A 13,590-nucleotide genomic window follows, 5' to 3' on the forward strand; every position below is an offset into this window, starting at 1 on the left:
CAGGTTCATGTCCTCCTGGTCCTCCTCTGCTTCCAGAGTCGGGGTCTTCTCTTTAGGACCAGCCGAGCCCCCCTTCTCTCCTCCGGACCCCAGAGTGGTGACGCTGGAGATCCTGATCTTTGAGTCTGGCTCCGTGCTGCTGAGTGCACCTGGGGAGGGAGAGGAGGCGTCTTTCTGCTCAGCGTCCTCCTCCTCGTCCTCGATCACTATGGGCTCTGCTTCCGTGCTGGGAGTTTTAGGAGGGGGGGGCCGCCGCCGTGGAAGCGCTGGAAGATGCAGGAGAAGCGAGGGTCGCCTCCTCCTCTTCCTCCTCATCCTCCACCTCCTCCACCTCCATTTCCTCCTCCTCCCCCTCCTCTATCGTTGTGACCATGTCTCCAGGCGCCTCCCCCGGCTCCAGGCAGGCGGTGCTGGGCGTGTCGTGTGAGGAAGGAGTCGTGGCAGAAGGCTGGGGGTCCTCCACCCCTAAGAGGACCACATCATCATCGTCCTCTGTGACCCCCTCCTCCTTTGAGGCATCATCAAGTTCCTCTGTGACCCCCTCCTCCTTTGAGGCATCATCAAGTTCCTCTGTGACCCCCTCCTCTTTTGAGGCTTCATCAACTTCCTCTGTGACCCCCTCCTCTTTTGAGGCTTCATCAACTTCCTCTGTGACCCCCTCCTCTTTTGAGGCTTCATCAACTTCCTCTGTGACCCCCTCCTCTTTTGAGGCATCATCAAGTTCCTCTGTGACCCCCTCCTCTTTTGAGGCATCATCAAGTTCCTCTGTGACCCCCTCCTCTTTTGAGGCATCATCAAGTTCCTCTGTGACCCCCTCCTCTTTTGAGGCATCATCACGTTTCTCTGTGACCCCTTCCTCTTTTGAGGCATCATCAAGTTTCTCTGTGACCCCTTCCTCTTTTGAGGCATCATCAAGTTTCTCTGTGACCCCCCCCTCCTTTGTGGCTTCATCAAGTTCCTCTGTGACCCCCCCCCTCCTTTGTGGCTTCATCAAGTTCCTCTGTGACCCCCCCCTCCTTTGTGGCTTCATCAAGTTCCTCTGTGACCCCCTTCTCCTTTGTGGCTTCATCATCTTCCTCTGTGACCCCCCCCTCCTTTAATGGTTCATCATCTTTCTCTGTGACCCCCCCCTCCTTTAATGCTTCATCAAGTTCCTCTGTGACCCCCTTCTCCTTTGTGGCTTCATCATCTTCCTCTGTGACCCCCCCCTCCTTTAATGCGTTATCATCTTCCTCTGTGACCCCCCCCTCCTTTAATGCGTCATCATCTTCCTCTGTGACCCCCTTCTCCTTTGTGGCTTCATCTACTTCTTCTACCACTTCTTGTTCTTGTTCTTCCGTTACCATGGAAGCTTCCTCCTCGGGGGGCGTGGCCTGTTGCTCGGGGGAGGGAGTGGCGTCCATGTTCTCCACCCTCTCCCCTGCCTCTTCTCTAGCGGCAGGGCTTGGTTCTGGCTCCCCGTCCATTGCTAAGGCAACCACCTGGCAAAACACCAAAAAAAAACAGTTTAATCATAAAACCAGTGTCTGGTGCCGGCTCCACCTCATTATCTCCTGACAGCTGCACAGGTAACGCAGCAGGTGTTCCCCCCCCCGCCATAACCCCCCCCCCCCCACATAAGCCCCTCATGACAGGTGAAGAACCACAGCCATTGTTAGTCACCACTCAGGATATGTGCCATTAGGCAATTAAATGTTGCTACCCTCCCTTGTCATCACCAAAAATACTAGTAAACAGCATTTGATAAAAAGTATTATTATATGAATTCATGCATTTCAATAAAATATAAGTAAAATGTCTTCCTAGTGAAAGGTCTCTTTATAAAAAAACAATCATCCTTTATCTACTAAGGCTAAAAAAAAAAAAAAAGTGGGAAAAGGAATCGGCCGGTTTGAACATTTTTGGGGGAAAAATGACATTTCATAAATGTAGCGCAATTGATCAGTATTTAAATTAGCTAAACATATATGGTTGTTTCTAGGCTGTATTAGAATACATTGGCTGTAGGGACTTTTGTTTACCTAATGATAACACATGGCACATTTACTAAATATTTCTGTCATGTTGAATATTGTCTTTAATAAATGTTATTTAGGCAGTAATTGCTAAAATAACAATTCTACTGGCCCAGAAATTCTACTTTGTCTACCCCTGCAAAGTGTGATACCAATTGATTATTAGGTAGTTGATTATGTCTTACCACTTTAAATAAAAACACTCTTACTTGAACCACGGTACAGTCAGCTCCTTAAAGAGTGTGTAGCAGAATCATTCTGTCTAGACAATTTTCTCAAAGGATTGCAATATTGCTTTAAAATGTGTATTATATATTAATAATAATAATAATAATAATAAATGGAATTTATAAAGCGCCTTTCACGGGACCCAAGGTCGCTGTACATGGTGGACAATGTTAGAGTTAGAATAATAGAGTTGAAGGATAGTGCAGAGCTTTGTGCTGCAGGAAAAACATTATGAAAGAAGGCAGCTACTAAAAGCAATGTCTTCAGAGCAGGTTCAAGTACAGGTGAGTCAAAGTAAAAGGCAATATTCTGATCAAACTCTATGGACTGCAGCTGATCCTACGCGAGATGTAGTACATCGAGTACAAATTGTAATTAATGTCTAGCTTTGGCGTTTAGCTACTCTTGTTACTCCTTGGCTTTGTCGCTCTCAAAGACACAAATAAAAGTAGTTGAGCGTGTCACATGACCTGTATGAAGGGGAGCCGAACACAGGAAACCAGCTAAATAAGTGAAGCGCCAAAGCAAGTTTATACGCGTTTTGGAAACAGCAATGGAAGTTTGTCTTCTAAAAAGACAAACTAGCCCCTATGTTGTTCTAACAGTACGAGCATATATAGTACTCCTTACAGTAAAGACGTGGGTACTTTCAAATAGAACAGACTTGTGAATGAGTCCAATTTAATATTCATTTGAGTAAATAATACATGAAATACACATTTAAAATGTATTAATTTATTTGTATTTGTACGAATATTAGTTCAAACCTAATGAAGAATACATCTACGGACCAATCTGACTTCATGGACAGTTCAACAACATTCTGAGTGTCATTGAGAAACTTCCTGTTTCCACCGAACAAATGAAGGCAGAACACCTCAGAGGCCGTTTCTCAATCGCGAGGATATTGGCTTCCAAGCCAATATTTCAAGGATGCTACGTTATCGAGTGCCGCCGAAGGACTGTTCCAATCTCCAGCATACTTGGAATTCCACCGAGGCCGCGTCCTTGGTTTGGGGGAAATTTCGAGGCTGCACATGGGTAGACTTCGCGTCCTTAAAATCCCCACAATGCTTTGCGCATGGACCAATTTCCCCAAATCTGTGGCGGAAAATATAAGGCGGGGCCTCTCATATGACGCACACCTGCACACTTGCTAGCCTGTTCCACTCTTCATTTTCCGAATGCCAGGAAGTATTCTTGCCTCGCTTCTGAAGCAAGATGCTCGGCTCGGCTGTGCTACCAAGCCAGCATCCTCGCGATTGAGAAACGGCCAGTGTATCATACAGACGCTGTCAGAGCGCTCCAACCATTCAACGTCAAGGGGCGGGACATATCTAAGCGGTTGACCAATCACAACAGAGCCGGCCAGCTAACCAATCAGAGCAGACTGGGCTCTGGTTTCAGACAGAGGGTGAAAAGAGGTGCTGCAGCACAGGCAGCATGAGAGCATGGAGACATGTCCCAGTAGATGAACAAAGCATTTCAACTTGAATATGAGCAGAAAAGGGTCCCTTTAAAGATACGATTACTGTCATCATCATCATCATCATCATCATGCTGGTGTTGTGATTTTAATCAAAGAGAGGCTATTTTAGAGGAAATGTGAAAATATCAAAAATAAATATCAATAATGTTGGCATATATTATGTATGAGCCACATCGCCCTGATCTCAGGAAGCTGCTACGTGCCTGCCCAGCAACGGGAGGCCCCTCCTCCTCTTCCTCCATCTCCTCCTCCTCTCCCTCCTCTTCTTCCTCGTCCCCCCTCCTCTTCTTCCTCACGTCTCTCACCCCCCTTTTTACCCCTCTCTTCCTGTTCTCAGCACCCCCTTCCCTTCCTAACGACCCAGCAATCCACGCCTCCTCTCACCTGCCGTTTCTCCCCGTCCCTCTCTGCATGTCGCTCTCTCTTGTTGCCCCCAGCAACTGGTGAAGCTACACCTTGGTTACCGTGGTGACGGTGTGGCTCACCACCACAGGGACTGGGTCTCTGCATCTGGGTGCTGTTGAGTTGGCCAACACACAACTTCAATTGGTTCAATATAAGCCGAAGTGCTGAATTGATACCTGTATGTATCATGGCTGTGACTAATGGTTGTTTTCATTATAGAAAATGTCAGAAAATGTCTTGAATTGTCGTTCCAAAATACAACGATTTTCAGTTTAATCTGATGTAAAAACAGAGGAAACCATGACATTTTGATATTTGGGAGGTTAAAACTCTTGCTTGAAAATGTACTTCAATGATCAATCAGTTATATAAATAGTTGCCGGTTGCACAGCAGCTCTACTCCTTGAAGAGTAGAGCCTGAAACGCCTCCATTTGACTAACAGAGTGACATCACTATGTAACGCTTGCTCTTCTATTGGCTAGCACTACAACACATTGTACGTGATAGTCTAAGGGGCGGGACATCTCTTAGTGGTTGACCAATCACAACAGAGCCGGCCAGCTAACCAATCAGAGCAGACTGGGTGCTGCAGCACAGACAGGATGAGAAAAATAAAGAGCTTTTTGAACATTAAAGCATGGAGACATGTCACAGGAGAGACACTACATACTGATATGAACCTGAAAATCAGAATAGTATTTCCTCTATAATATCCAAAAGATCTGGTGCCACTCTGGGGATCAGATCTATTTAAAGCACTTTTGGGGATCTCTGCACTCTACGTTGATCTGTTTCTGTCAAAATCTCCCTTTTTATGACACACACACACACACACACACACACACACACACACACACACTTTTCTAAGCCGACAACTATCTCTGCACTCTATGATCTTCTCCAACACTGAACAGGGAGAGCCTGAACGCACCTGAAAACATTCTTGAGCGCTACAACAAGTCTGCACTACAGAGGAAGCCACATCACTGCATGACATAATTGAGGCGGCCATTTTGGCTCAGCACAGTAGGGTGCATCTATGTAATATAATCACAGCACTACAGCTGCCATATCACGGAAGAAACAGGTAGGCAAATTGGGTTTTCTTGTTCATATTTTACAGCTTTCGCATTAACAACATGTACGTTTATTCATGGTCTAGTTGGGATTTAGCGAAATATCTGTATGGTGGGAAATCCAGCCTGACCCAAATGACCTCCGGACAGGAAACTGGAAAAAAATTAAATAATCGATAATCCCACGATATTTGAGTTTTCCTATTGGTGCATTCACCAAATATTTACATAATGAGATTTTTATAAATAATCAACAGTAATGTTTGTTTAAGGACTAAGTGTGGGAATACAAAGACAGTCACTTGACTAAAACCAGCTTTATTTACCACAAATGTATGTCAAAACAGCTACTTGGCAAGAAACAGGGGGTTGACAAAATAACACATGCCTCAAATCTAATGCAATAGTCCTGCATTAGAGCCGTCTATCAATACTACTGCCAATTCGTAAGTATATCAAAATCTAACACCTTTATTTTGAGATATAATCAGAAAAATGTTTTTAAATTTAACAAAAGCAGCCAATATAATCAAAAGTAATGGTCATCTTCTGCAGATTGACAAGAACTTAAACTTAAATTAAAAACATTTCTAAAACTAGCAAACAGTTCTGATATGAACACACATTTAACGGCAGCTTATGAATATTTTCGAAGGACTTTCCAGGCCCCTAAAAAACAGAAATCTACCATCTCTGACTCACCAAAGATAACCACTAGTATTACAACAAGCCTCTTCTTGTGTTCAGAAGTTTCAGATGCAGATTAAACTCCCATTAAAACAGCAATCAGACAAAGAAGCATGCAATCAAAATACACATTTCAGGGTATTTTAAACATGCATAGTCCTAGTGGGAAATAATTTGTTGCTCCATCCACTGCATCACACAACACACTTTCTACAACAACTTTTGGAAACATTACGCTGTATTATTGTTGCACATCCTCACCCCTTGCTTACAGTCAATGTTATCCTATCCTGACACAACTATTACTGACCAGTGTGGAAAGCAGCTTTACAAGGTTCCTCTAAAACAGTTAACACCTACCTCATTTTGGTCTACAAATAATAATTGACAAACTATATCTGGAGTTCAGCCAATCAATCAATCTATTTTATCGCTTCCTGTTTTTGCTCCGGCCATGATAGTTTAGATACGTTTGTGCAATTAGATGCTAAAATACAAGTTTCAAGATGTCAACATGTTTAAACAATGTCAATATTTCCATATATTTGCCTTTTTTCTATCAAAGTTCAAACATATTCTTTCATAAAAGCATGGTTTTTCAGAAATGTAAAGAGAAAATGCAAGTTCCTTGTGTGAAAGTTAATATAAGTATGTACTTTTGATTAAAAACACTGCAAAAATGACTACAAAGCACCAGAGTTGAATCCTATATGCTTGATGATTGTCAGGAGGATGTACTTGACTGTGAAACACTGAAGCTATAACATTGCTCATGGTGGTCACGTGACAGGAAGCACAAGTGAAAACAGTGACATTCAAGATCAATATGTTGTTCTTGACTGTTTAAAATAACCAAAAAGGTATTCCGAATAATTTCTGTCTAATCCAACTCAAGCTTGTGTTTTATGTCTATGTGTTTTAGGACTATAACTGGCTCTCTGTGTGTGGGGTTAACTGGTGTCAAAATATAGAGAGAGGACCCAAAGGCACCCCCTTCTCCAAGTAAAGCTGCGACATAAAAGCATCTGATAATATAACATCACAGTGAAACTCAGTAGTGCACTGAGGGGGAAAAATAGCCTGGTCTAGACTCAGATCAGACTGCAATGCAGAGCTATGAGCCTGCATTCACGTGGACGAGAGAAACGAGGGTCCAGTATTAATTTAATGAGCTCTGACATGCAACCTTGCTGCTCTAACGTCAACACCAGGTGGCCAGAGAGAGGCTGGGGCTGGGGCTGGGGCTGGGGGGAGGACTGCCTCCATCGTGCAATAAACGTGCCAAAATCTGCGCCACATCATCACCTCACATTCTCTCCAATGCTGTCAGTTTGCGCACATCATTTCCCCCAAAGCAGGTCACGAGGTGCAGGCATGCAGCTGTTTGCGCCAGTTGCGCAGATAACATCCGACTAATAGCATTTTCAACCAAAAAACGAGTGAGATTATTATATAAGGCTTATGTCACTGAGATATGATAAGTAATGCGCAGCCACCAGAACATCCCCCAGCTGATGGGCTACAAACAGTCCGGTTACCTGGCAGATTAATGCAAACTAAACCCTCACTATCCTGCAGCTGAAATGTTAGACAATCAGCATTGAAGGACAGTCTGTACCAAGCTTCAGGGGCCCGGTTCAGTCCCCCCTGGCTGTGCCCTTGGTTATTAACACAGCTCCATGACGAGGAACACAACAGCACATAATCCGGTCCAGGCGTTCACTATCATTCCCCTTTTTGTACAGCAATTATATTTAACTAAGTACAGAAAGCAGGTCCAAAACTTTAATAATAAGAAACAGAACTACCTGAGCTGCGCAACTCTTCCATAAATAACCCAGGTGAATGAGGGGGGTAGGTTGGATTCTGAGTTGGGATCCAGGAGAAACGTGATTCCTCCCCTGCCCTTCCTGGCGCAAACAGCCATTGGATTAGCGGCGCAACGAGGGGAGGAGAGCAGGCACAGACTGCGCCATTGTTGCAATACCACTAGAAATGATCACAACTTATTCCCCTCTGATACAAAATAGTGCTATACTCTGCAAAGCATACACATAATGCTAATCTAAACGTGTGGTACCCCCTCCTTTGTATCCAGTGTATCATTCCTAGTCGTGCATTCCACCAAAACAGGCCGGAAAACCGAATAAAAAACCCGATTTGTATGATACCTGTGACGCCGGGCTTTTAATTGGAAGTTGCCCCTTGCACCAACCGAGCCCACCCTGGCGCAATCAGTGGCAAATATAGCCACCACCACCAGGGGCGCGCTTTGCATTACGCATCACATGAACTGCACTCATTTGTGTCATGCGGTGTGGTAAACAACGAGGCGCACAGAAAAACCCTGCATCGTGTTTACAAGGGTTTAGATTCAACCGTGACCCGGTGTAAACCCGGTAATTTCATAACCATATTGCATCCCCCCCCAGCTAACTCCCCTCCCTTTACCCCCCGCCCCCCCAATGGAAAACAGCACTGCCTGCCGTCCGCCATTAGGGAGCCAAATGAACAATACTGGAGACTAGAGGCGGCTGCAGAACACACACACACACACACACACACAGCAGCCTGGGAGAAAATCTGTTAGAATAAACTGTTTATTCTTCACTTTAGTGTGTCTCCTCACCCCGGTTTGACTCCCAGATGAGGCCCTGGACCCCCGACTAAAGGCCCGCACAAGTTCCCCAAACTTTGACTAATTAGGCGTAAAACTGGGGTAAGAAAAACGTCTGTGAAATTCTCTTACCGGAGTAGAGCTGGAAACGGTGTAGCGCCACTTTTGTGCCTTGACATTAATCCCGGGGAGCGCATGCGCAGAACGGAGAACTTTCCACTTTCCGTCCGAAGATCGTGTGTTAAGAAGATGAGTCACTATGTCTGAACACACTGATGCTTCTTCTGTTAATAATTTCCCAATAAAGTATCTATCTATCTATCTATCGCAGCATCCTGGCAAAGACAAAAAGATTCGGAGACAGTTGCTTCCCGCGGGCAGTGAGACTGTTAAACAATTGAAGTGCTGAAACAATTTCAAAACATTCATCTGCTACTCAGTAATATGTATCTAATATCTAATATATATCATTCCAATAACTTGTATATAGACTCGTACTGCACTATTCCACATGCTCACTTTATTTTAGAACTATTTTTCTTTTTGTATTGCTCTTGCTATCTGTATTGTTATTATGTTGCATTGTTGGAGAAGCCTGTGACATAAGATTTTCAACAACATAATTACTCTGTAGCTATGTCAGTTTGACAATAAAGAACCTTGAACCTTGATCTATCGGTCTATCTGTCTGTCGTCTGTCTGTCTGTCTGTCTGTCCGTCCGTATATCTATCTATCTGTCTGTCTGTCTGTCTGTCTGTCTGTCTGTCTGTCTGTCTGTCTGTCTGTCTGTCTGTCTGTCTGTCTGTCTGTCTGTCTGTCTGTCTGTCTGTCTGTCTGTCTATCTCTCTATCCATCCATCCATCCATCCATCCATCCATCCATCCATCCATCCATCCATCCATCCATCCATCTATCTATCTATCTATCTATATAATAATATAATGGGGCATACATGAATACAGTAAGAGGAATTGTACTTGTAAGAGCACATTTAAAAAACAAAGAAAATGTTAAAAGCAAATGTACAAAAAATAAAATATAATAAGAATATGATTAACATAAGGTCTTTCAAGAAGAATGATGTATATTATATATTGTTCTTACGATTTTATGTATTCAAAAAGTTATATTATTTGTTACTGTCTTTAATATCATTATTCTTTTTTATTTAAATTCAATGTGTTGGTAGCTACATGACTGAAATGTTCATACATTTATTTTTCAAATTTAAAAAATGTATTCATTCCAGATATTCCAAAACCAAATGCACGCATACTGCATCGCTAATTGCCAATTATGAACCTTTTCTTGTTCATGGCAAAAAGTATTTTAAAGTCTGCCAATAGATTCTACCATCCAGAAATAAATGGAAACCAGTCTGAGACTTTTACTCAAGTATTGTACTTAAATAGCTTTTTAAGTAGCCTAGTTGTACTTTACTCAAATATTTCCATTTGATTCTATACTTCTCCTCGTCACCTACAAGTCCCTCCATGCCCTCTCCCCTCAGTACCTCACAGATCTCCTCCACCCTTACATCCCGTCCCGCACCCTTCGATCCTCAGACTCCGGCCTGCTCTCCATTCCCCCTTCACGCCTCCGCACCTTCGGGGACCGTGCCTTCAGTGTCGCTGCCCCCCCACCCTCTGGAACTCCCTCCCTGCTGAAATCCGTAACGCCCCTTCTCTGAACATCTTCAAATCAACCCTGAAAACTCATCTGTTCAACAAAGCCTTCCAACATTAACTCACTCTTCCCCCCCCCCCCCCCCCCCTCTGCAATGTAACACTTCCATTTCTGCCCCCTGTTTTATGTCTTGTCCTTATATGTTTCTTTGTTAAGCGACCTTGGGTTGATGAAAGGCGCTAGGCCTATATCAATTAAAGTTATTATTATTATTATAATTTTACTCCACAACATTTAAGAGGAAGACAGTATTTTGACAACATTTTTTAATGGCCAGACTCATTTCTTAATAATTAGAATGCAATTACATATATTATATTATCTAAAATTGACCTTCGAGTTTTACCTTTATGAGGCTACTACTTATATTTGTATTTTAAAATATTCCCAATACGTTTTTTTTTTACAAGCACCAGTGTTTTTCTACAAATCATTTTTTACTACCTTTACTTCCATTAAAGATCTGAATACTTTTCACCAGTGCAGTTAAATACATTTATTCCCAAAAACACTGTTATGATCCTTTAAGTCTTGCATATATGCTCACGTTTATGGAAATGGGAATTAAACACAGAGTGAGACCTCCCTCATAATATATCCTCTCCGACGTCATCCATTCCTATTCCTTAATTTTATTTTCGTCGCGCATGCGCATGAGGGGCAATCAGGAGGGTTGGTTCCATTAAGCTGATTTACCCTTATCGATACAGATCATGTAACCCGTGTAAATTGACACCATATCCGCTGGGAAATGGCATACTTTGATAATGAAAGGTTCAGATCCCTTCTTTTTTTTAAACAGGCTGCATTGAAGTACACTTGGTCCAATCAGCAGGAAGGATCCGGGTTGAGAGAGTTCATGTTCTCAGTAGCCTACTGTCCGTAAAACATCGTCTTTCCTTATGTAATTGTATCCAGACATGCAGGAGAAAACCCAAAACGGCATATAACATAACTGATAATCCCTGTAAAAGCATCATTATAGAAGTCCCTGTTGAAAAAGGGGGATGCCAAAGGATGTTAAAATACCTTTATTATTAAAATAACCACTGTAGACCGAGCAAAACAGGTTACATTTGATCCAAAACAAACACTATGATGTGTTAATTTGGTGATTTTGTGCACAAAGTCCGAAGAAGTAGTGATCACGTTTTTAATATGGCGGATCAGGTGCGTTCAAGGTACTGACCGGCATCAGTGAAACGTGCAGATCGATTCACTTCAGGGGTTATTTCCATCTCTTCAACCCCACATTATAGACTGGATAAACCCCACAAATATCTCCAAACTCACCAGACTGATGGCAGGAGGAGGATTGGACGGATTTATTTCCAGATTATCCTGATAACAGTCGGGTTGCCAGATCTTCTGCACAAATATCCGACTCTTCAATGTTCCCACATTCGCAAATGCAACTAACATGTACAACGTTTGTGACACTGGAACTCAATTAAGGAAGAAATGCAGACTGTTACTTTATTACACGCAGCCGTAAAGTATAGATCTACATAGCATTCATGAAATAATTAGGTGCGTGTGTTTGTACGTGTGAGGCGTTCAATGACCTAATTTAATGTCATGCTCTGATGTGCGCAACACAGCAACGCGCAGTATCGTTTCCCTTGTTCAATACATCTGTCTGCCTCTTTACTGTACCTTTATGTAGCCTATACACTATGTACTCTTTATTGCATGTTTACCCGGACATTGTTTAGTCATATTTGAATATGAACTGGGTTTGTTTAGTTTTGTATTAATCTTGTGGTCCTGCTGCAACTGCTGCACAAGCATTTCCTGCAATAGATGATATGTATCTTATCTTAAATACTAGGCCAACACTTTTGCAGGGAGGTTAAAGCAAATAAGTATTTACTCAAGTGCTTTCTTGGCACCTTTTAAACAGTACAGTATTTAGTCTCCAAGAATATCTTATGATGTAGACAGTTCCTTTGAGATTTAAAAACAATGTATGTTCAGTGTGTGACATCAAATGCATGTCATGGATTGAAACACCAACCGTATAGTTTCATGTAACTAAAGCTGTCAGATATTTATATTGGAGTAAATTACTACTGACAGTTAGTAGAAGTCAAAGTGGCATACAAAGAAACAACGACTTAAGTAAGAAAGGCCAAGGACAAAGTGTTATTAAGTGTTCATATTTCAGACCTGGCGATAAAAGTGGTTTGACAGCTTTTCCTGAAATAATATATAATCCTAAAGATATGATTAAATGGGCGATAACTTTTCCAAAAGGTGCATAAAAGTTACATGCTGTACATCTTCTAATTTGCTCCTATTTTTACCCACATGTGTGTTACCACCTGGATTAAATACTTACCACATGATGAATTGTTGCAGGCAGAAAAACCAGTGTTGAAATGTATGTACACGTAGGATAAAACACATCCTTATGTTAAAGCAGTGACTGGCTGCAGTATTCTGTACAAACAACATTTTGATCAACCTTTCTCACACACACAGTACATGTCCATTTGCAGGATCATTCACAGCCGGATATTTGTAGAAGTAAAATGTGTGTACAGCATATTCTAAAAGTGAGAGATGTTAAGGAGTGATGGAGGATTGGCTAAAATAGTAGTAGGGTTAAAGCAAACACAGAAAATTAGCACACATTGGTTGTCTCCACTTGTTCTCATAAAACTGTTCACATTGCTTTTAAACGAGCAATTCGAGTGTCATCTCTGCTTTAAATCCTGTATGTTATATTATGTGTTTGAAAGCTTTAGGTTTAGTCATGGATTTTCCTCCCACGAGTAACGTTCTTCCCGGGGTCCACTGACTTCTATTCCTTTCCATGCATTGGGTAAATCAATAAGCATACAAAGGCAAAGGACAGCAGTTTAAAGTGCAGAAACAAATGAAAATGATGCACTTTCATATATTTTACTTTAAACCAAAAAACCAATAACAATGGCAGATGAATGGCTGTTGTTATTTCTTATACATGTGTTCTGCTCAGGTTTCTGGAGCATCCATATGCTCGTTAAGATTACATTGAGCTGTGACGTTGGGTAAACACGAGGTAGGCATCTCTATAGAGAAATATATGAGAATAATATAAGATATAAAAACAAGTTGCAGTGATACAAAGTTAGGGTATTAAAGTATCAAACTATAGCCACCTGGATGATGTGCTGTATGTCAACTGTCTGCCCTTTATTCATAATACATTGAGTTTTTATACTATAAGGTAAACGTAAAAAAATCGTACATGTTTATCTGCATTACATTATTGAAACAGCATTGGTTACAGGCGTCAACATTGTCTCTGCTAGCTGTAACTTCAGTAGTTATTTTTACCATCGAGACAACACCACAGAACAGGAAGCACACCATTTCAATCTATGGACTATAAACTCTG

General features: G+C 42.0%; 1 protein-coding gene across 1 annotated transcript in view; it reads right to left on the reverse strand.

Moving 5' to 3' along the window:
* Positions 1 to 8,706, reverse strand: part of zmym2 (zinc finger, MYM-type 2) — a 38,793-nt gene extending 30,087 nt beyond the window's left edge. Inside the window, 3 exon segments of the mRNA XM_034147074.1 lie at positions 1 to 246; positions 248 to 1,481; positions 8,651 to 8,706. The exon segment at positions 1 to 246 is cut by the window's left edge and continues 51 nt beyond it. Of these exon segments, the coding sequence (XP_034002965.1) occupies positions 1 to 246; positions 248 to 1,072 (1,071 nt within the window). The 5' untranslated portion in view covers positions 1,073 to 1,481; positions 8,651 to 8,706.
* Between the last annotated feature and the right edge of the window lie 4,884 nt (positions 8,707 to 13,590).

The sequence above is a fragment of the Trematomus bernacchii genome, unplaced genomic scaffold, assembly GCF_902827165.1.
Source record: "Trematomus bernacchii unplaced genomic scaffold, fTreBer1.1, whole genome shotgun sequence".
NCBI lineage: Eukaryota > Metazoa > Chordata > Actinopteri > Perciformes > Nototheniidae > Trematomus > Trematomus bernacchii.